A 24,103-nucleotide genomic window follows, 5' to 3' on the forward strand; every position below is an offset into this window, starting at 1 on the left:
AAGGATAGGGCAGCCATGGACTTCAGACTACCACTGGATATCGCAGCTAATCTGCAATCAATATCATTACCTTGCGGACCACAAAATTCCAGTAAGGATTTTGGATAAATGGGAACATTTTTGTTTTCTGGGATCTCCATTCCTAGTCTACCAAAGAAGTACCGTTCATTTTATGTGTCTGAACTATAAATATAATTATAGCAGACTGCAAAATACATACGGTCGTATGCATGAGTTCCAAGTGTGATGTCCCCTCCTTATCTGCAGTCCTTGGTAGCCGTTTGGCGCCGGTGGTGTTGTGGAGTGGGCCTGCTGTGTAACCTACACTCCCTGAAGTGTATGGTAGCCGTCATGGCACCTAACAGGTAGAATTTAGCGTATGAACCCGTCTAACAGAGATCGCCTTGACGCTCGGCAGACGGGCTCAAATAATTATCTCGCACTTATAGTGTAGCATTTGTTATTATTATGCAATTTTGTACTCTATATTGCAGTTAATTGTCGCATTGCATGTTTTTGTCTTTCCTTATCTATTCTGTCAACTCCAGAGCTCAAAACAAACATAGTGGGAAGTAAGATAAAGGACATCACAGCATACAGTACTGGCAGATACCACAGAAGAGCTACACCCCTAGCTTGTGAGAGAAATGCATCTAGCTGTTCAGCTAAATAGGGGAATAAATAGGCTGAAAAAGACATTAGGGATGCCCAAAAAAGACCTGTTCCTTCAGAGTTATGATTGTACAGAGCCATTATGCAATTTTTTTTTAAACTCAGGTACGTTTTAAGACATGACTAGAGATATCTGACAATCTAGAGATGCTCATCTGTAGATAAGATAGCTGCTTTGGAGTTTTTGTTCCTCATCAGTTCAGGGTAGATCCTGATTAAATGTATGATGTAGCTCTTGGAAGGTACTGGTTCTCCTGGCACTAATGGTCTAAAACATTTAGAGCGGCCGCCAGGTCTTGGGCCTTTCCATATCGTCCCCCTGTTCAATAGACCGTCATATACAACGGGTGCTGCTATGGACAGCAGAGCTGCTTGTCTTGTGTAATGAGTGCATTGGAAAGGAAATTAGAAAAGATGAAGCTTGATGTTTTTTTTTTCCCCAGTTTTTCGAGCAGATGGCTTTGGCAGATTAGGACTTTATTAATAAAATGAAGTGTAGTGTTTGATTAAGAGAACATCAGTAAAAGGAGGCAGCCCCTTTCAGGACGCCAGAATCAGCACAAGGCGTCTAACCGTTCGTGCGAAAATAAATGTTTTACCTAATATTACAGATTTCAAAGTTTCATTGATGATGTCGTCAGCAAATGAGTCATTCCACCAAAACCAACTGCCTATCCTTCAGTGCCAGAAAGACTAGGTGACCAAGCTTCACGTGCCAAGTTGTTACCTACAAAGCTGAAGGAGTTAACATTATATCGTTCAGACTTTATATCGTCCTACCAGCTCATTGCAGTATTTGTTTATTAAAGGGGTATTCCAGGAGTACAATATTGATGGTCACGACACTACTGGCAGCCTCCTCACAGCTCACCAAGCACAGCGCCATACATTGTATAGTGGATGTGCATGGTATTGCAGCCCAGACCCATTCACTTGAATATTACTGAGCTGCCCCTAGGTCTGGTGACTGGCCTAGGAAGAGGCCGTGGCACTTAGTGGCCTCTTTAAACAGCTGATCGACAGGGTTGTCGGGAGTCAGATCCCAACCAGATATTGATCATCCATATCAAAATCCCAGACAACCCCTTTAACCGGTATATACATTCCAGCACAGAACTATATGGAACACGTACATATGATAAATAGCTCCTATAAGAATATTTTAATCACTTCTCCCTTTGTGCAGAGACGTTAAAATTATTCCATTGTTTGAATTGGAAAACATGGCGGAACTGATTTGAAAAACCACCATCCATGCAACGATAATTAAGGTGATTAGTCCCAGTGATTAGCGTGCTGCAAGGCTTCCTACCAGATGACGTTATGCTGCAGGGAATGTCACTGCAAAAGAGAACGGACTTTGAAGCATGGATGGTATTCTGGTTAGCAGACCTCATGTTTGTCAACTACTACGCATGGTTAAGGCTTATGTGGTCTCGCTTTCACTGAAACCTATAAGAGCTGGAACGTGAGAATGGCCCAGGGCAATACCTGAATACATGAGGCTCATTAGGCCCTGTAAAAACTGGGTTCTCCTTCACTCAGGACCTCCCCACGCTTTCAATGGATGAAGAGTATGTTCTCATGTAGCTAATACAAAAAGTGAATATTCAGCCCAGATCTGCAATGCATTGCATGAAATCTGCAATAAAATCCCTAGAGGAAACGTGGATTTTACAGCCAGACTTTCTATGGCAAGTCCGCAATGTAGGCCTAAGGCCTCTTGCACACGAACGTGTGCGCCCCGTGCTGCGGCCCGCAATGCACGAACACCCACCGTGGGGCAGCCGCAGCAGATCGCGGACCCATTCACTTTAATGGGTCCGCGATCCGGCCGTTCCGCAAAAAGATAGGACATGTTCTATATTTTTGCGGAACGGAAGAATGGAATGAAACCATGGCCGAAAGGTTCATGGCCGAATTGCGGACCATATTTGCGGATCTGCAATACAGGGGCGCCGTTCCGTGTGCATTCCGCATCACGGATGCGGACCCATTCACTTCAATGGATCCGCAAATCCGGAGATGCAGAATGGTGCGGCACGGAAGCACTACGGAGTACTTCCGTGGAGTTTCGTCCCGTACTTACAATCCGCAAAAAGATAGAATATGTCCTATTTTTTTCCGGAACGGCCGGATCGCGGACCCATTAAAGTGAATGGGTCCGCGATCCGCTGCGGCTGCCTCATGGCAGGGTGTTCGTGTATTGTGGCCCACAATTTGCGGCCCACAGCACAGCCACGGGGCGTTCGTGTGCAAGAGGCCTAAGGAGGACCTGTCTGTTCTGCTGACATGTCTGTGTTAGTAAATAGTAACAATTCTGGAGCCTCTTTTTCTTTGAACTCTGAATTGTGCAGTTCCTCTGTTATTCCTCCTGAATATTTATGAATAAATTGACAACTGGTTGTTAACATTTCCCTTATTCAAGGGGTATGTCATACAGTCTGATGGTGTCAGCACTGATTGAGTGTCTAGGGACGCAGCCTGGGTTTTCTGAGATTTATTTATTTTCTTTTACTAATGACCTGATCAAATACTGATAGGTCATCAGTATTTGATCGGTGAGGGTCCAACACCCGGGACGTCTGCCGATCAGTTTTTTTGAGAAGGCACCAGCACTCACAGCTCACCAAGCACAGCGCCGGTCATTGTATAGTGGTCGTTCTTGGTATTGCAGCTCAACCCCATTCACTTGAATGAGGCTGAGCTGCTCCTAGGCCACATGAATGATGAACATGATGTCACTGGCCTAGGAAAAGCAGAGAGAAGGCCGTGGAGCTTACAGGATTGCCGCTGTCTTCTTGAAAGCTGATTGGTGGGGGTCCCGGGTGTCATACCCCACACTGATCCGATACTGATGACCAGTAAAAAAATATATCAGAAAACCCCTTTACCCCCAGTTGTCAGTTTATTCATACGTTTCTTGGAAGAATAAAGGAGGAACGGCACAACACAGAGTTGCAAATGAGTGAACTACAACTTTCTAATATTCTTTAAAAAAGGGGTTGTCTCACCTCAAACATCGGTGGCATACCACTAGCATATGCCACCAATTTCATATAGGTGTGGGTACCACCTCTTGAACTCTAGAATGGATTGCCCAAAGTTTTGAAGAACACACCACACATGCTTGTCCGCCCTCCATTAATTTCTATGGGAGAGGAAAGGAGAGAGCACCGCCCATACGCAGGCAATGCTCCATTCACTTCTGTGAAGCTGCCGGAAATAACCAAGCGAGCGCTCGGTTGGAAGGGAAGGAACAAAGTTGTTTGCATAAGGCTACTTTCACACTAGTGTTTTTTGCAGGTCTGTCATGGATCTGAAAAAACGCTTCCGTTACAATAATACAACTGCATGCATCCGTCATGAACGGATCCGGTTGTATTATTTCTTCTATAGCCATGACGGATCCATCATGAACACCATTGAAAGTCAATGGGCGACAAATCAGTTTTCTATTGTGTCAGAGAAAACGGATCTGTCTCCATTGACTTACATTGTGTGTCAGGATGGATCAGTTTCTGTCCGCGATGGGAACGCAGCCAAATAGAACAGAATGCATTAAGTGCATTCCATTTCGTTCAGTTCAGTTTTGTCCCCATTGACAATGAATGGGTCAAAACTGAAGCGTTTTCTTCCGCTATTGAGATCCTATGACGGATCTGAATAGCGGAAATGGAAAGCGCAAGTGTGAAAGTAGCCTAAGCTGCACATAGCTCACATGAGCTTCCTTCTGCAACTCTACTCAGCCACTTACTGTCCAGGACCAACCTCCTTCCCCAGCTGCCTGACCAAAGATATGGCACGCTCTGCTGTGTGCTATAGCAGTTTAACTGAGAAGACTCCTTCAACAGGGGAAGTTAGAAGGGGATATATTGTCAGCTGCCAGAAGGGGAAGGAGACTGATTGTGTTCAGAGTTCATCCCCAGCCCAGATTAGCAGCAGCAAAGATACGACTTGGAAAAAATACATAACACCCACATACTGTTAAAATTAGCATGTGTAGCTGACCGCTATTAAAACAGCTATTAGCAGCCTTTCCTGCCTTTTGATAGCAGTTGATTGGGAGGAGCCTCTATAATTCCTCTTTATTAGGGCTCATTCAGACGGTTGTATGCTGTCCGCAAAAATTCGGATCTTTTTTTTTGCGGATTAGATGCTGTCCCATTCACTTCTATGGAGCCCTTTTCTTTCATGGCACGGCTCAGCAAAAAATGAAACATGTCCTATACTTGTCAGTAAAAATCAGGACATGGCCCTATTGAAGTCTATGGATCAGCAAAAAAAACGGAATGCAATCCCCTTTTTTTTTTTGCAGACAAGCTGAACTGTCCGCAAAAAAATGGATCCGCATTTTTACGGACAGCATATGGCCGTCTGAATGAGCCCTTAGGTTAGGGTTTTGGTTATTATTAATTTCTAAATTAGTGATCTGTATGGAAGTGTTCACTATTGGGCTACTTTCACACTAGCGTTCGGGGCTCCGCTTGTGAGTTCCGTTTGAAGGCTCTCACAAGCGGCCCCGAACGGATCCGTCCAGCCCTAATGCATTCTGAGTGGATGCGGATCCGCTCAGAATGCATCAGTCTGGCACCGTCTGTCCTCCGCTCAGCAGGCGGACACCCGAATGCTGCTTGCAGCGTTCGGGTGTCCGCCTGGCCGTGCGGAGGCAAACGGATCCGTCCAGAGTTACAATGGAAGTCAATGGGGGCAGATCCGTTCAAAGGTGACACAATATGGTGCATTTTTTAAACTGATCCGCCCCCCATTGACTTTCAATGTAAAGTCTGGACGGATCCGTCTGAATACAAATTGTACTTAGACTTTTTAAGTAAAATATAATGCAGACGGTTCCGTCTGAACGGATACCATCGTTTGCATTATAGGAGCGGATCCGTCTGTACAAATACCAGACGGATCCGCTCTGAATGCAAGTGTGAAAGTAGCCTTACCTGTACAGCTTTCCGTGGAAGCTGCTATTAATTAGCGTGGAGCTTGGATGTATAGCGCGCACCAGCTACCTAATTAGTGCCAGAACCTCCTGTATGAGCTCTATGTGACTTAATTAGCATGCAGTTTGCATGTGTTTTAATAGATACCATGATGCTCGCCAATTTATGTACATCCAGCGTATGTCTACATGATACACTCTGTATGTACAAAGGGCATCATTTATCAGCTACTGAACTAATTAAGGAAGCAACGTATGGAGTCATTAAAAAAGGGGTCATTTAAGTGGCTTTGCCTCCAGATGCCTTGTCTTTCTCGTCTTCACCCTGTGTGACCTGATCGTGCATCATAGTGGCAAGATAGATCATCAGTATCAGATTGGTGGAGGTCCAACTCTCAGCACCCCACCAATCGGCTATCTGAAAGGGCTGTGGGGCTCAGACAAGTGCTGCTCCTCTTTTTAGTATACCAAGCACAGCGCTCTGCATTTTATAGTGGCTGTGCTTGGTACTGCAGTTCAATCCCATTCCCTTGAATAAAACTGAGCTGCAGAAAGCTCATGTGACCTATGGACACAATGTCTAATGTCATAGGCTGGGGATGAGGCCTCAGCCTTTACCTGAACACAGCCACCTCCAACAGCTATTTAGTGGGGACTTTTGGAGACGGACCCTCACCGATCAGATATTGATAGCCTCACCTGAGGGGTAGGTCATCAATATTAATTCCCAGTAAACCCCTTTAAGAAACCATTGTAGAAAATATTCCTAGAACAGCTACTAAGTAAATGTTCTCTGGCGCACCGGTGGATATAGTTGTATTCTTTTTAGTAACCTGAGTTTTTTTAATTTTTTATTCTGATTGCAGTTTTAAGCATTGGAGAAGGAGGATTCTGGGAAGGAAATGCCAGGGGCCACGTTGGATGGTTTCCTGCAGAATGTGTGGAAGAAGTTCAGCCCAAGCCAAGTGAAGGGCGACAAGGTAAGACCGTCCTGGAATTACCAGTGGGAGCATAACCATGGTGTATATTGCGGTTTTATGGTTCTTCTGTGGTGGTCAATGCACCTTTACCTGCATCCTAATCTGTATTGTCGACATTGTACGCATCAGACATATCAAGAAATTGCATTTTTTTTTTTTTCCTCTGGTAATCATTTTTTGTCACTAAATCTGTAGTAATGAAGACTGGTGCACATGGGCATCAGTTTAAAGGCTATGGACACCTTCAAGGACATTTTTGCACGATTACATGCTACTCATTTTGGGCTAAAAATAATTTTATTAATTGATTTAAATGTTCAGCCCTTTCCAAGTTACAAGGGTTAATAATCCGTTTCTCTGCAAGCTGTCAGTCTGTTTTCTTTCAATCCCGTCATCTGAGGGCTCATATGTAGCTCTTATCTCTGATCTGACCTCATAAAAACTAATTTAAGCCATTTTTGTAACAGTATGATAAAAAATGAGCTATAATGAGTGTTCGAGGTCAGGAGATCAGTTAACATGAACCCTCAGATGACGACATTTAAAGAAAATAAGATGGCAGCTTGCAAACAGACAGATTTTTTTTAACCCTTGCATCTCAGAAGTGGCTGAACGCTTTAAAACAAAAAAACAATAAAAAAAAAAAATTTTAGACCAAAATGAGTAAAATATAGTCATTAATCATTAATAAAATTGCCTGTAGGATTTGATTACACCATGCCATATTGGGAAAACATCTGAAAGGGTCTGGAGCCAGAAAACCTTTTCAATGTACACACAAAATGCTGCCCTACGCTATGCCCAAACTACCACCCCCTTAAAGGGGTTTTCTGAGATTTTGATATTGATGACCTATCCTCGGAATAGGTCATCAGTATCTGATCGTTGGGAGTCGGACACCCCCACAGATCAGCTTTTTTGAGAAGGCACCAGCACTCCTGTGAGTGCCGCGGCCTTCTTACAGCTTACCAAGCGCACCGGCGTACATTGTATCGCAGCTGAGCTTGGTATCGCGCTCAGTCCCATAGAAGTGAGCACAGCCGCTTTACAGTGTACGTTGCTGTGCTTGGTAAATCTCAGAAAACCCCTTTAAGATCTTTCGAAGGGCGTGCACTGTTGGAACTGTACACATTCGTGGCTGGATTGTATTTGATGCGCTTATTTAGTCTCTGGTGATCATTGTCCTATATAACATGGTATGGTTTGTGGGAATGTATAGCCGGGGTGTTATTTTTAGAAGATGCATATATTTCTGTGCCATTGTCATGTGAGGGAGGCGTTGGAAAAGGTGTGCAGGAATCTAATGTATGTTAACGAATGTGTGACATCAGTGAAGAAGCAGAGACTAATATCAGGGTACCTACCGGATATGTAGAAGCCAGAGATCTCTGCTGAGGCGTGTGGTATGTCAGACCCAGTATGTGTAAACTCATTGGCATGATGCTTATGAACGTTTTCCATATTCAGAATGTATTTCAACCAGCTCATGTGAAAAACATCTGCGAGGCTTTCCCACCTCATCTGGGCAGGCCCCTGGGACTCCCGGGCACGCCAAGCCTTTGTGGTTGTTCTTCTTTGAAATGAATGTCAGCTATGGAAAGTGCAAAGTGGTTTCCTTTTTTAGATTTGTAGGACCCTGCTGCGGTATTTTTGATGGGAAAAACCCTTTAATTAGTACCTTTCCACAGATTTAATGCACATTTCACAGTATTGGGGGGGGGGGGGGGCGGTGATTACAATGGCCTTCACAATTCCCAGGATGCAGAATAAGGGAGAAGGAGCTGGAGCTGCCAAAGGTTCCTATTGGGGAGCGACTCTTCATTTTGCAAGGGCAATTCTAGTGCCTGACGAACCCGCAGAAAGGATTGTCTACTTGGAATGCAAACCGTACATATGCTGAGGATGGAGTGCGAGGGAAGGGGGCGTGAAAGCATCCGGAGTGCCAAGAAAAGGGGGCGATGCTGCCAGTGACATAGAAAGGTGGAGATAGAAAAAAACATCTATATGAAATTTGTATATCTTTTATCAACATGTTCTGCTGAACCCTCACCTTCCTAACCCCCCCCCCCCCCCCTCATACACATGCACACTTTTTTTTTACTCTATCGTCCAGGATTGCTAAGGAAAATTCCCAAAACGCGGGGTCATTTCCCTGCCATTATTTCCCTGTTACCAGCCCTCGTCCTTGTTTGTGCTGCGCATGTAATTAACCTACATAGACGACGGTCTTCCTGTAGGCGCTGTGCATTATTTAGAAGATCTGAGTTGGATGAGAGTTGAAAGCGTAGGGGGCAACGGGACCTTCTGACTCAGGAATCTGCGCCGTGCAAACGGCTTGTTATCAAGGACGATGTTAATAGGCTCTCGCATGTCCTAAAGGCTTTTGTGCACCCGCGATCCAACACTTGAAGTATTTCATAGTCAGAGGACAGAACGGGTAGAACGAGATGCAAGGGGGTGGGGGGATATTTGCAGAATGGCCAGATCACTTGTGCTGATGCAGCAGCTCCTAACTGTGGCCTGGGGGATATATGGCTTAAGAGCTCATGAAATCCTTCAGAATATGGGTAGGAGCATAGAACAGATAGTATCATTATACCGTGCATGCTGTCACTTGTAGTCCTACACCATGTTTGCTTTTGGAAACCTACAGCATGAAAACACATACACGGTTCTTAGTCATTGTTCCTATAGGCCTGCACAACAAATCGAGAGTGGATGTAGACTTCAATTTAGGCTTTCCTTCTAACACAGCGCCACCCCTGCCCCACTCCTTTTATGATGGCGAACTCAGATGCGGCCATCATAAGTACCAAGGCAGAAGCTACTTTCATCACTGAACAGTCATTGCCATTAATGGCCGCATTAGAGTTCACAGGAGAGCTGAGGAGCACCTACTGCCATCATGCATGGTGTGGAGACACACAGGACTAACCCCAGATGTCATGAAGTTGAGCACCAATAGCTCTCATGCCTGTTCCCATCTGGTATTCGTGGAGGGAATATTGATCTTTGGTATGTCCAGGACATGATAGAACCAGTCCTACTGCCTTTACTGACTCACTGACCGTGCTACACAACATGCTCTCCAGGGTCTCCAGCAACGCCATTGCTGGATCTCTCCCCCATTGAGAATGTTCGGGTCTGGAATGGGGCGACAGATCTCCCATGCACCGCAGCCAAGCCAAGTGGAAAGAGCTTGGAATGACAACAGGAGGATCCAGCATCTGTATGACCGTCACCATGCCAAAGGGGGCAGCCTGGATCACAGCAAGGGGAGATGCCACCCAGTATTAATGTGACCTTGCCTCATTATATACCCTGCTGAAGAACCCAAAATAAAGGGGGCACCACCTTGCGTGACCAGTGACCAAGCTCCACCAGCAATGTATACTTTGTCAGTGTCAGCTCATTCACATTAAAGGGGTATTCCCATCTCAGACTTTGATGGGTCCACTCCTATCTACATGCGCGGCCAGCCTCTGTTCACTGCTGTGGGAGTTCTGAAAATAGGTAAGTGACTGGAGAGCACGCCTTGCACGCAGGGTGCGCTCTCCTTCACTTCAGGGTCTCATTCTTGAGATAGGTATACTTCTGGGACCTGCCCCTATCTGACATTGATGGTAATTTGCCATCAGCGTCTGATATGGGAATGCCCCTTTACAGTTTCCAGGTGTACTTTTTTTTATTTTCTGTCAGTGTACATTGAGAACTATGGCTTGCAGAATGAACGCCATATTTATAGGTCATAGAAGTCGTGTAAAGTGGATGAGATGGAGCATGACTGACTTTCCTCCAAAAAAATCTTTCATTTTGAAGAAATCTCATGAGGAAGGGGGTCCACGCTAAGTTTTGGTAAAGGGCCCGTCTGTGCACTCCCCTGCATGTGAGCATTAGAACTGGAGCAATGGTAGTAGGCGGCCTGGTCTGAAAAATCACGTTATCTTCAACATCATGTGGACGGCCGGGTGCATGTCACTTACCTGGTAAGAGGATGCACTGTGGGAAGAAGGAAATCCGTCACGGCAGTGTGAGCTCCTGGGCTGCTTTCTATAGCCTCTAGAACAGGGATGCTCAACCTGCGGCCCTCCAGCTGTTGTAAAACTACAACTCCCATCATGGCCTGCTGTAGGCTGATAGCTGTAGACTGTCCGAGCATGCTGGGAGTTGCAGTTTTGCAACAGCTGGAGGGCCGCAGGTTGAGCATCCCTGCCCTAGAACGTCACACCAGCTGCACTGAGCTGCCATGGATGGCTCACAACTCTGCAGTGGGACACAGCGTCCTGCATACAAGTTGTCCCCCTAGTGGTGGCTAAAAGCAACTAAGATTTTTAGCGCATGTGCAGAGGAAGAGTACAATGTTCTGTAGTAATGAGACAGAGGGAGCCTGTAATGTAAAGACAGGAGCACTGAATGCCAGTTACATGGCATGTCCTGCAGTATTATAGGGCCATGCCCTGTGTGCACATGGACGGGCATCTTCCTGTTTTCTGCTCTGGTATTTAGATGTGGATTTCACTCTCCCTATAGGTTAATGCCATGTATAATTAAATTAAAAAGCGGCAGTGTAATTGTGTTTGCCGGGCAGAACTAAGCTGATTTGCTCTTGTAGTAATTAGCGCGCTGAGGGTATTATTGCCATATGTCTGCAAACTGAATCAATGTGCAATCAATAGACTAATAACCGGGGCCCGTGTGAAATCCTGCAGCCTCCTATATTAGGAGAAATGCACAGAACTGAAACCAGCTCACATATGACATGTTGTATGCTTGTTCATTAACAGGAACATTTTCCTCTGGGGCTCCAGCGTCTGCTCTGCCTTTACTGTGTCAGTTTGCACTTCACCTTCTGGCATTCCATTGTTCAACCAGCAATTTTGTGTTGATCCTATGCAACTTTAAATGCATCAAATGAGATTTGTTGGCACTTTGTTCTCCTATAGTATATAAGAGTAGGTATATACTATGTGTTCTCCCAGTGTATATCACACTAGTTATATACTGCGTGTTCTTCTATCGTATATCGCATTTGGTATATACTGCGTGTTCTCCTATTGTATATCACACTATGTATATACTGCATGTTCTCCTATTGTATATCACACTAGGTATATACTGTGTGTTCTCCTATTGTATATCACACTCGGTATATACTGCATGTCCTATTGTATATCACACTAGGTATATACTGCGTGTTCTCCTATTGTATATGTCACGGCTGAGGATGGGGAAAACCCTCAGCTGTGCCATGCCAGAAGATGTTAAGCACTGCTTGGCCAGGACGACAGTATTAGGGAGCAGGTCACCTCCTACCGCGTCCCTAAACTGACCCTGACTCCTAATCATATGAGTCAACCCTGAAGGTGGGAGGACTCGTACACCGGATGCCTTGGGGTCCCTGCTAGCCCTCAGGATTGCCCTGGAACAAGGAGCAGGGTAAGACGACCTGTTCTTCCTAGGCATGGAGGAACAGGAGTCTCACTAGCCAAGCTACAAAGGGAAGAGGACAAAAACGGCCTATGGATATGGCAGGAGGCTGAAAAGCACTTCCACACCTACCTGCCACAGACAGGATCCCGTGCAATACAGCAAGTGTCCACACCCAAACACCAGTGGACACAGCACACACACAAACACACAGGAACCCCCAGATCCATAGGTGCATAACATTACAAAGGAAAACATCAAGTGGACATCAACATAAACCTAAGGGTCACAGTTAGTTTATGACCACAAGGGTGGCCCCCACTGGCAGATGGAATAATTAGGAGGGTGTCTCCAGCAAAGCATGGCTGAAGAACCCCTCAGCAACTGAAATCCAAAGAGGCTTTATAGCCCAAAGTGGCAACACCCACACAGACACACAAGGAGAGGGAATTAACCCTTCCAAGACTAACCAGGGAAGTGAAACCACTTAAAGGGGAAGTGTCCAAATGCACAACACACTGCCTCTTTTACCGCAGGCAACGACATGGGTGGCAACCATGTCCTGGGAGTCAGCCAGAAGGCCGAGACACTGCCACCACATGTACATAAACCAAACGTTGCCACGGACAGCCACAGTGAAGGGAAATGTCACAGTGCACACCTAACATAAGACCTCATGCACACCAGACATACAAAGTGCATACATAAACACACAAGCCAAGTGCAACCGCATGCACAACATAGCAAGCTGCAAGGATACAGCTCAGGCTGCTATGCTGCCACATAAATACTGTTGCCAGCGGCAACCACAGGTGAGGCAAATACCACAGCCCTCACCTGTGATTGACAACCAGACCAAACCGCTGACAACCGCATGCGGTTCAGGAGTCATGACCATGGCCGTGACAGTATATCACACTATGTATATACTGCATGTTCTCCTATTGTATATCCCACTAGGTATATACTGCATGTCCTATTGTATATCACACTAGGTATATACTGCGTGTTCTCCTATTGTCTATTGCATTAGGTATATACTGCGTGTTCTCCTATCGTATATCACACTAGGTATATACTGCGCATTCTCCTATTGTACATCACACTCTGTATATAGTATATCGCACTAGGTATATGCTGCGTGTTCTATTGTATATCGCACTAGGTTTATAGTATATCACACTCGGTATATACTGCGTGTTCTTCTATTGTATTTCACACTCGGTATATAGTATATCACACTAGGTATATATTCAATATATGAGAGAGAATCTAAATCGCACATCCTCATACTATGCTTTTGATATAACAACTGTTTTAAATTACAGCAAGATAAAACATGGCTCTACAGCACTATTATCAATCTATTGCTATGCACTATTAGGAGGCATTAGTATACAGTTTGATCAAAGAGCATAGGCCCACTTACCACGACAAGGTTGCCTCTTCAAGTGGGGACCTACTCTAACTTTGGCGCAGCACTGTGCGGCGACTATCATGCCCCCACACCGCTCCAGCAGGCAATGGGACCCAGCAGCTAGGTATATACTGCGTGTTCTCCTATTGTATATCACACTAGGTATATACTGTGTGTTCTCCTATTGTATATCACACTAGGTATATACTGCATGTCCTATTGTATATCACACTCGGTATATACTGCGTGTTCTCCTATTGTATATCACACTAGGTATATACTGTGTGTTCTCCTGTTGTATATCACACTAGGTATATACTGCATGTCCTATTGTATATCACACTCTGTATATACTGTGTGTTCTCCTATTGTATATCACACTCTGTATATACTGCTTGTTATCCTATTGTATATCACACTCGGTATATACTGCATGTTCTCCTATTGTATATCACAGTAGGTATATACTGTGTGTTCTCCTAATGTATATCACACTCGGTATATACTGCATGTTCTCCTAATGTATATCACACTCGGTATATACTGCATGTTCTCCTAATGTATATCACACTCGGTATATACTGCATGTTCTCCTATTGTATATCACACTCGGTATATACTGCATGTTCTCCTATTGTATATCACACTAGGTATATACTGCATGTCCTATTGTATATCACACTATGTATATACTGTGTGTTCTCCTATTGTATATCACACTCGGTATATACTGCTTGTTCTCCTATTGTATATCACACTCGGTATATACTGCATGTTCTCCTATTGTATATCACACTAGGTATATACTGTGTGTTCTCCTAATGTATATCACACTATGTATATACTGCGTGTTCTCCTATTGTATATTGCATTAGGTATATTCTGTGTGTTCTATTGTATATCGCATTAGGTATATACTGCGTGTTCTCCTATTGTATATCACACTATGTATATACTGCATGTTCTCCTATTGTATATCGCATTAGGTATATACTGTGTGTTCTCCTATTGTATATCGCATTAGGTATATACTATGTGTTCTCCTATGGTATATCACACTCTGTATATACTGTGTGTTCTCCTATTGTATATCACACTAGGTATATACTGCGCGTTCTCCTATTGTAAATCACATTCGGTATATAGTATATCGCACTAGGTATATGCTGCGTGTTCTATTGTATATTACACTAGGTATATAGTATATCACACTCGGTATATACTGCGTGTTCTCCTATTGTATATCACACTATGTATATACTGCATGTCCTATTGTATATCAGACTAGGTATATACTGCGTGTTCTCCTATTGTATATCACACTAGGTATATACTGCATGTCCTATTGTATATCACACTATGTATATACTGCATGTTCTATTGTTTATCACACTATGTATATACTGCGTGTTCTATTGTATATCACACTCAGTATATACTGCGTGTTCTCCTATTATATATCACACTCGGTATATACTGCGTGTTCTCCTATTGTATATCGTACTAGGTATATACTGCATGTCCTATTGTATATCACACTAGGTATATACTGCATGTCCTATTGTATATCACACTCTGTATATACTGTGTGTTCACCTGTCGTATATCACACTTGGTATATACTTTGTGTTCTGCTGTTTATATATCACACTCGGTATATACTGAGTGTTCTCCTATTGTATATCACACTCGGTATATATTGCTCAGTGATGTCTTGATATCAGCACAAATTACGTACACAGTTATAATGTATGATTTTCTGTGCCTATGACTTTCTACATTTTGAAAATATATAATATTATTTCAAAGCACACATTCACTAAGTTCCTTCAATCTATCAATTAACACATGATGAGTTGTAGCTATCACTCAGCGTGAACCCCCATGATTAATTTGGCGCAGCTTGTGACTGTCCGTTCTAAATTTATTCTATTACAAAACTTTACCAAATGCGGAGAAGTACTTCAGTCTTAAGAGTTATCTGAATGGTTAGTACTTTGTATTGGTTCAGTTGTAATGTGCAGTGAAGTGCATTCTACTTTTTGTCCACTAGATGGCAGTGTTTAAATTCAAAACAATATGCAATGCAACAAAACAATCCAGGATGTGTGGTCACCGTAGTTGTCGGCTGTACAGTCTGTCTACATTGTTTTGATGATTGATTTTAGCATTGCCTCCTGGGGTTTGCATTTTTTAAAGGATTTTTTTTCAACAAGCTGTCACCCCAATCCTTTCCCACAGAAAATACCTTGGTATATGGATGCATTCATGCATAAATGCAACACTAGGGGGCAGATGAAAGAGGCCTCTGATGTGCTGCCATGAGATTTTAATATCCATCTTCATTTGTTAGGACTTGATCTTGTCTTCAAACAGTTGTTTATGGCCGAATATCAAATCCTGAAGATGAAGGTAAATGGAGCTTAGTCGAGGGGGTTTAGTATAGGTAATGTTGCCGGATGTGCCCCTTCCCCCTTTACTGTATGTATAGAACACCACCTCATTGTGCTAAGAAATCACACCAGTCTTAAAGGAGTTTTCTATAGGTCATCAGTATCTGATTGGTGGAGGTCCGACTCCTTGCATCCCCACCCATCAGCTGCTTGAAGAGGCCATAGCCTCCATGCAGCTTTCCGTAGGCCAGTGGCATCACGTTTACTGGTCACATGGCCTAGGCACAGCTCAGTCCCATTCAAGGGAATGGGGCTGAGCGGCAGTACCAAGCACAGCCGCTATACAATGGATGTGCTTGGTGAGCTGCAAAGAGGCCGCAGCCATCTCAACTAGCTGATCGGCAGGGGTCCCAGGAGTCGGACCTCCACCAATCAGATATTGATGGCCTGTCCTCAGGATAGGTCATCAGTTTCAAACACTTGAAAAAATCCTTTAATGACCGGGCAATTTTCCATTATTTCATTTTCATATTGTCATATATCTTCTATATAAAAAGAATCTTCATATAAAAGAGAGGATAAAAAAAAGATAAAAATTATATTATCCTTCAGGCGGACATAAACACGCCTCTAAGTTCTTTTTATCGGGTATCTTAATTTGATTTGTGCAAGCAGTGAAACAAAGGGACAATTGTATATGCAAAAATATATAATCGTTTATTATTATAAAAACAAAGAATATAAAAACAATACAATTGCAAAACAAATGATGAAGTTACAAAATAACACCCAAAATGTACCACACGGTGGTGTTAACACACCCCTATCTGATCAGCACAGTGTGATTTAGTGATTTATGACAACCAGTGTCATACTTTTAACAAACAGACTCATATACCAAGAGAAACTTAGGATCTTCTGTTTATCAAACAGGCTATAAAAATAAAACGTTATCCCTTGACTCTGTTTTTTTATGACCAATCAAAAATATATGATATAAATATAATAAAATATTCAGCTCGGCAATCAGACTAAGGAAAATAACTTTCCAAGGGTTTAGTCCTCTTTTCAAATGATGTCAGATCTTCCATTAACAATATGCATCTTTGTTAAGAGAATAATCAGCATTATGGAGGCACCTAACACTATATATTCCCACAGTATGGGAACTCTTGGCTATATACCGAGAGAAATATCTTATTAATATCACGAGTATAAAACAAAATATACGTTACCGGGTCAAAGGTAGACAGCGTTCAGATGGGACCAGTTCTGAAGAACTTTCCTAGTAATCCAAAAAATAATCCAAGTTTCTTCTGGTAAAGTTTTTCTTTTTGATTGAATGAATGGATGGATGGATGGATCAATGGATATATGGATCTATATGGATTTTTGGATCTCTCTCTCTAATTTCCTGGCTGTTCCGCACACGAATAATTATTCCCCCCCTTATTTGAGAATCATCCCCTTTAGATTAGGGATTCCCAATCAGGTAAGGTGGGTGTACTTGCATGCTAATAACACCATGATGTCACATCAACTCCTAATATGGTCTAGAACAAATAATGAAATAATATAATATTGTCCATCTGCCTCCAGATGGCACTGCGGTACTGCAGATGAACATCACAACTTTTAAGCATTAAAATTAAATATCTAATAATACGTTCTCATGACCTGCTTGACCTTCTTAATATAAATCATTGAGGAAGGTCTTTTCCTGACACTTTTATTACCTATATCCTGGACTTGTTGGAGTTGGCTGTCTTCTCCTATCTTTTTTAAATATAGGTTGACTTGATTAAAATTTTATATAACGGCTTTGATGGTTGGCATCGGAACTTGTACATTTCACTTATCTACATCCATGAATAACTATTGTTTTGAAATAACATTTACTCTTCTCAGAAATCCAATTAACATAAACTTACTTCAATGTTTCTGTACCTTCTAAATGATAAATACATGGTATACCATATATATATATATATATATATATATATATATATATATATATATAAATCGATACATTGTTACACATAGATAACACATTATATGAATTATTGATTAACATATGTTGTAAACTAAATATACCATACAGAGATATATATATATATATAATATAATTATGAATATATAAATTGAACCTCATACAGCAGGTGTGCCTCAAGGATATCAATCCTTATCAAGTCATTGCTTATCCACAAAATAACCTTGTTCCCTCCAGACAGACATGTCTTAGGAAGTTGGTATACCCCCCCTTGATAAAGCCATATCTTTAGCAATAACTTTTAAATACAATGTCCGTTTATGTTCACAATTATTTTTATAAACTGAACTTGCCATGAACTCATCTTGGCTTCCTCAGCCACATAATAGAACTTTGGTTCAGGCTGATTTTATTCTTAAAGGCAATGAGATGAGCATTCATTTTGATTATAATGTCATTAGATAATATTGTATACGTATAAAAATGCACAACAATATGTTTCTCTCACCCTTCTCAGAGTCATCATTTATTTATTTTTTTGTTCATATAGCCATATATGTGAGGGCTTGTTTTTACAGTTTTACTTTCTGATGGCACTATTGACTGTTGCATACAATGTAGTGGAAGCGGGGGTAAAATTCCAAATGGGCTAGAATAAAAAAAAACACAATTCTGCCAGAGTTTTATCAGTTTTGTTTTTACAGCGTTTGCTATGCGGTAAAACTGACCTGTTATTTTCATTCTCTGGGACACTGCAAGTACAATGGTACCACATGTTTAGTTTTTGCATCACTATACAGAATTCTTACCCCCATAACTTTTTTTTATTTTTATGTGTACGGAGCTGTGTGAGGGCTAATTTTTTAGGGGGCGATCTGTAGTTTTCATTGATACAATTTTGGGGTCTGTATGACATTTTGATCACTTTGTATTCATTTTTTTGAGGAGGTGAGGCGAATCATCAATTTTTTTCTGCCGTATGGGATAAATATTTTATTTTTTAATAGTACGGGAATTTTTGCCCATGGCGATACCATTTATGTCTATTTTCTAAAAAAAAATGTATGTACTTTTATTTTAATTTGGGGGAAAAGGGGTTGAATTGTGTTTTTTTTTTCAAATTTTTTTTACTTTTAAAAACTTTTTTTTCTTTTTTTCTTTCTTTTTTTTTCTTTCTTTTTACACTTTTTAATAGTTCCCCTAGGGAACATCATTTAGATTGCTTTTCTCATAGACTCCAATGCATTAGCACTGGAACCTATTAGAATTATACTAATGGGGTAATTTATCAAACTGGTGGAAAGTAGAACTGGCTTAGTTGCCCTTAGCAACCAATCAGATTCCTCCCATCTATTTTCCAAAGGAGCTGTCCAAAATGAATGGAATCTGATTGGTTGCTATGGGCAACTAAGCCAGTTCTACTTCACACCAGTTTGATAAATGACCCCATAAGTTCCTATAGAGCTAGACAAGCTGTCCATAGGCAGTAATGTGCGGCAGCCCTGTACCATTCCTGAGGACTGCAGCACACTACACGTGGTTCCCTCGATCCTCACCAGGGGGAGCTGGAGCATGCGCTCCTGGTTTTTATCTTCCCAGATACCGTGTTTACATTTCACCGTGGCATCTGAAGGGTTAAAAATCTTCGATCAGCGTTACCACCGGTCATAGACATTAGCCCCACAACTTAGCCACATTTTTTATGTTTGGGTCCCTGTTATATCTCTGCCAAATATCTGGGCTTCTCCTGGTTCCCCGCATTGTCTGTTTTGGGGCAGTGGGGGGCTAGGACTCCAGGACTTGTTGTGTTCTATGTTTAGATGGTAGAGAACTGTACAGTATTACGCTCTTGTCCAGTGGTCGGTCATGCTGGGGGTTGTAGTGTTCTATGTACTGTATAGTGTATAATACAATTGTATTGCGGTCATTTTCAGTGGTCAATCATGCTGAGGGTTGGAGTGTACTATGTTTAGATGATATAGAACTGTGTTATAGTCCTGTGCAGTGGTCGGTCATGCTGGGGGTTTTAGTGTTCTAGGTATACAGTATAATAGAATTGTATTGCAATCATGTCCAGTGGTCGGTCATGCTGGGGGTTGTAGTGTTCTATGTATACAGTATAATAGAATTGTATTGCAGTCATGTCTAGTGGTCGGTCATGTTGGAAGTTGAAGTGTTATATCTATAGAGTATAATAGAATTGCAGTGTGGTCATGCACAGTTTTTGTGGATGTTGGAGGTTGTAGTGTTTTATGCATAGAGTATAGTAAAATTGTATTGTGGTATTGTCTAGTGGTCAGGTGAAGTTGGGGGTTGTATGATAGAATTGGATTATGGTTTTGTTGAGTTGTCTGACCAAGGTGGGGGTTGTAGTAGTACAATAGAAGCGTTTTATGATTTCTGCTGGTCAGATCATACAGGGAGCCATGTTCTGGGTCTGTATATGTTCTTGATGGAATAGATTCAGCCATCCAGCAGACAATACTCCAGCCCATTACATTCACATATTGGCAGTGATTCATAGTGCATCCCATTACAGTCTGTAGTCAGTGTTTCATCTGTAGTTTAGGAGGATAATTTTAGTGTAATTGACCAGCGATTCTGAAAATTATCCATGTATTTTAAAAGAAAATTACAGGTTGGAAAATGCAAAATGCATCAGAATATGCGCTTTTATTATGCTTACACCAATCGCACAGAAACAACTGCAGGTCGTTTACTGAAAAAATGTAGAAGCCGATCACAAAAGCCAATTGTCCTCACTTTGTGATGTCGGAATCAGAAATCACAACCCTTTTGGTGCTGTTATTATTTGATATTTTGGCAAAAATAGGAAATCTCACAAGATGCTTCAAGGGTTCTTACCGTATTGCGAGTCCCTATTTTAAAATCAAAATCAAATCGCAAAAACAGGTATCAAATTTGCAACACTTGGATCGGCAACAAAATTAGACACTTAAAGAGGTAGTCTAGAATTTTGTTATTGATGCCCTATGGCCATCATTATTTATGGGATATTTGGGTTGTTACAAATTATCCCCTATCCACAGGGACCTACCGCTGGGACCCCCACAATCACGAGAACAGGGGCCCTGCAGCCTCCCTGAAATAAACAGAACTGCTGGTTTGTCATGCGTGCGGCCACTCTATTCATCTCTATGGGAATTCCGTAGATAGAGGAGCCCATGTGCGACCAGCCACACTGTTCATTTCAGGGGGGTACAGGGCCCCCAGTCCCGTGATCAGTGGGGGTCCCAGCGGTAGAACCCCCAACAATCTAATAGTTATCCCCTATCCACATAACTTCTAACAACCAGAACACCCCTTTAATAGCGCACCCTAAGTGCCATAGAAGTGAATGGAAGGGTCAGATTGCCCCAGCGAGCCTGTAAGTAAATGATAGATGCTGGTCGTGGGATAAAGGGAGCTGTCCAGCATTTCAGGAATCACTTGATGTGATTGTATCCAGTCCATCGTCCAAGTGCAATTACATCTTGGTGAAGAGCTGTCAGCAGCCAATGTGATTGGTTAAAGGAGTTTTCCAAGCGTCAGATATTCATGACCTATCCTCAATCAGATGTTTGAAGGGGTATCTTTATTGTAGCATACCAGGCACAGCGCCATACATTGTATAGCGGCTGTGTTTTGCTATTGCAGTTTTTAGGTATTCACTCAAATGTTACGACGCTCCAGGTAGACGTGAGGTCACAGCAATTGTCCAAGCGCTGGGGTCCTTCCAACAGCTGATTGTTGGGGTTGTCAAGAATTGTACCCCTGTATCCCTTTCAAGTAACCTCTGAAACTCCTTTACCAGCATGTCTCATGTACATATATATATATATATATATATATATATATATCTCAACATCTCAGGCGGAGTGTCCTTTCTGCTACAGCTCTTTCCATGTCACTGTCAGTAGATACAGCTGGTGGCAGCTGAAGGATGTAACTGAGCACGTGCGACCACCTCGGCGATGTGGACAGAGAAATAAGGGAAAGTACAAACAGCAGGGGGTACAGATACATTTTATTGACTAGCTCAGTGTTCATACACCCCAGAAATGTCAGCCTCTTGTGGCCAGTGTGAAAACTTTTTCTTTTTTTTTTTCTGTATACATAATAAAAAAAATGTATGATGAAATCCTGACTCAGTCTGTCCTTTTGATTCCCTTTATTCAGCGCATATTGCTGCACACTTCGCAGTTTCCTTTCCCTCGTAACTTGTAGGTAACGCTGCAGCTCAACTGACAAAGATCCGATGTCGGCAGGATGAATTATTGTGCTGTGCATGTGGCGGCCTATATTATTATTATTTTTGTAGGGTTTCTGATTGAAAAGTCGGTTCCTTTCTATGTGCGCTGATGGCATCTCGGTCCCATAATAAGGCGCAATCAGAAGGTTTTTCAGGTGTAATTGGAGAATGGGCTCTGCAGGTGCGCCATAAATTAGATATTCCTTTAGAGTTTCTTAAAAGATGTGCGAGTGGCGTCAGTTCTGCTTGAATGGCTGCTTGAGGCGCGAGTTCTGTTCCACCAGGAATAATCCTGTTCAGGAGATGTCTAGAAGTGGCTTTCAATGGATCTGAAATGCGCCTCTTGATCGCACTCCCTCTGAGATCGTCTACCTTATTAAAAAATACAAACACCGTGATTTGCTTAAAGGGCACCTCTTTTGCCCAGGAGGCGGCCATTTTTTTGGGCTGTACCGTTTTTTCTGCTCACTGTAAATTGGATATTTCTTTATTCCGGACTGAACTGCAGTGAGTTGTGCAGATTTCACACCTGCGGCAGAGTAATCCAGCAAGCTGTTCCGTCGCCGGAACTGCCTGCCGGATCAGGCAATCTGCATGCAACCGTACAGCATTTGTAGACGGATTCGGATGCGGATCCGTCTGACAAATGCATTGCAAGAACTGATCTGTCTGTCCGTTTGTCATACGGACAAATGGATCCGGCATTCTGGTATTTTGAATGCCGGATGTGGCACTAAAACATTCCTTTGGAAAAAAAAATGCGGGATCCGGCATTCAGGCAAGTGTTCAGTTTTTTGGTCCAGAGATAAAACCGTAGCATGCTGCGGTATTATCTCCGTCCTGATCAGTCAAAAAGACTGAACTGAAGACATCCTGAATGGATTGCTCTCTATTCAGAATGCATTAGGATAAAACTGATCAGTTCTTTTCCGGTATTGAGCCCCTAGGACGGAACTCTATGCCGGAAAAGAAAAACACTAGTGTGAAAGTACCCTTACTAGACAAGAAGCAGAAGACTGAAGGTGAGAGGGCGGATTAGGAAATTCCTAAGGGTATGGGGCACACAGTGTATTTTTGCCTTTGAAAAACTGCTGAGAAATCCATGAAAAAAAAGCTGGGGCCGACCCTGGGATTTCTGCCACGGATTTGCCGTTGTATGTGCATTGAACCAAGCTAATTACTGTGTGGCCACACTTTAAATTTTTTTTATTTTTTAACCTAATGTGATGAATACATGACGATATTTGCGTGGAAAACCCATCACATGACACTTTTCTAGCATTTCTTTTTCTATTCACCTTTAGAAGCGAATGGAGGGGTAACTGCGCTTCCGCTGTACACTCTTCATGGAAGTTTTCAGAACTAGACAAGCGAGCTTGCTTGGCTCTTTCTGTAACTCCCATAGAAGTGAATAGAGGGCATACTTTGCTTTAGGGTCCCCCATTCTAGAGATAGGTGTGGGTCACAAAGGTAGGATCCGCACCTATCTGACATTGGTGGCCTGTCCTAGCGAGATACCACCCAAGTGTGAGATGGTACAGCTCCTTCAACTGTAAGTCAGTAGGGAAAATTCACTTTTTGTGTGTTTTTGGGAGATCGGATTAGCACTATCATTTTAAAATGCAACATGTGCCAATTTTTTTTCGAGCTTTTTTCCCTTAGACCTCCTGTGGACTATAGAAAATGTGTGAAAAAACACCACCCAAAATAGATGCAAAAACCACATAAAGTTCAAGAATGTGACTGGATCAGTACAGGATAAGTGATGTATGTACACAGTGACTGCACCAGTAGAATAGTGAGTGCAGCTCTGGAGTATAATACAGGATGTAACTCAGGATCAGTACAGGATAAGTAATGTATGTACACAGTGACTCCACCAGCAGAATAGTGAGTGCAGCTCTGGAGTATAATACAGGATGTAACTCAGGATCAGTACAGGATAAGTGATGTATGTACACAGTGACTCCACCAGTAGAATAGTGAGTGCAGCTGTGGAGTATAATACAGGATGTAACTCA

The 24,103-nt window shown here is 42.5% G+C and overlaps 1 protein-coding gene across 5 annotated transcripts in view; it reads left to right on the plus strand.

Annotated features, from left to right (window-relative positions):
• SHANK2 (SH3 and multiple ankyrin repeat domains 2) overlaps window positions 1-24,103 on the plus strand; it is a 531,815-nt gene that overhangs the window by 247,195 nt on the left and 260,517 nt on the right. For all 5 annotated transcript variants that reach the window (XM_044270326.1, XM_044270322.1, XM_044270325.1 and 2 more), the window contains exon 13: window positions 6,490-6,603. In XM_044270326.1, coding sequence (XP_044126261.1) covers window positions 6,490-6,603 — 114 coding nt within the window. The remainder of the gene's footprint in view (window positions 1-6,489; window positions 6,604-24,103) is intronic.

Source organism: Bufo gargarizans, chromosome 10 (genome assembly GCF_014858855.1).
Source record: "Bufo gargarizans isolate SCDJY-AF-19 chromosome 10, ASM1485885v1, whole genome shotgun sequence".
Lineage (NCBI taxonomy): Eukaryota > Metazoa > Chordata > Amphibia > Anura > Bufonidae > Bufo > Bufo gargarizans.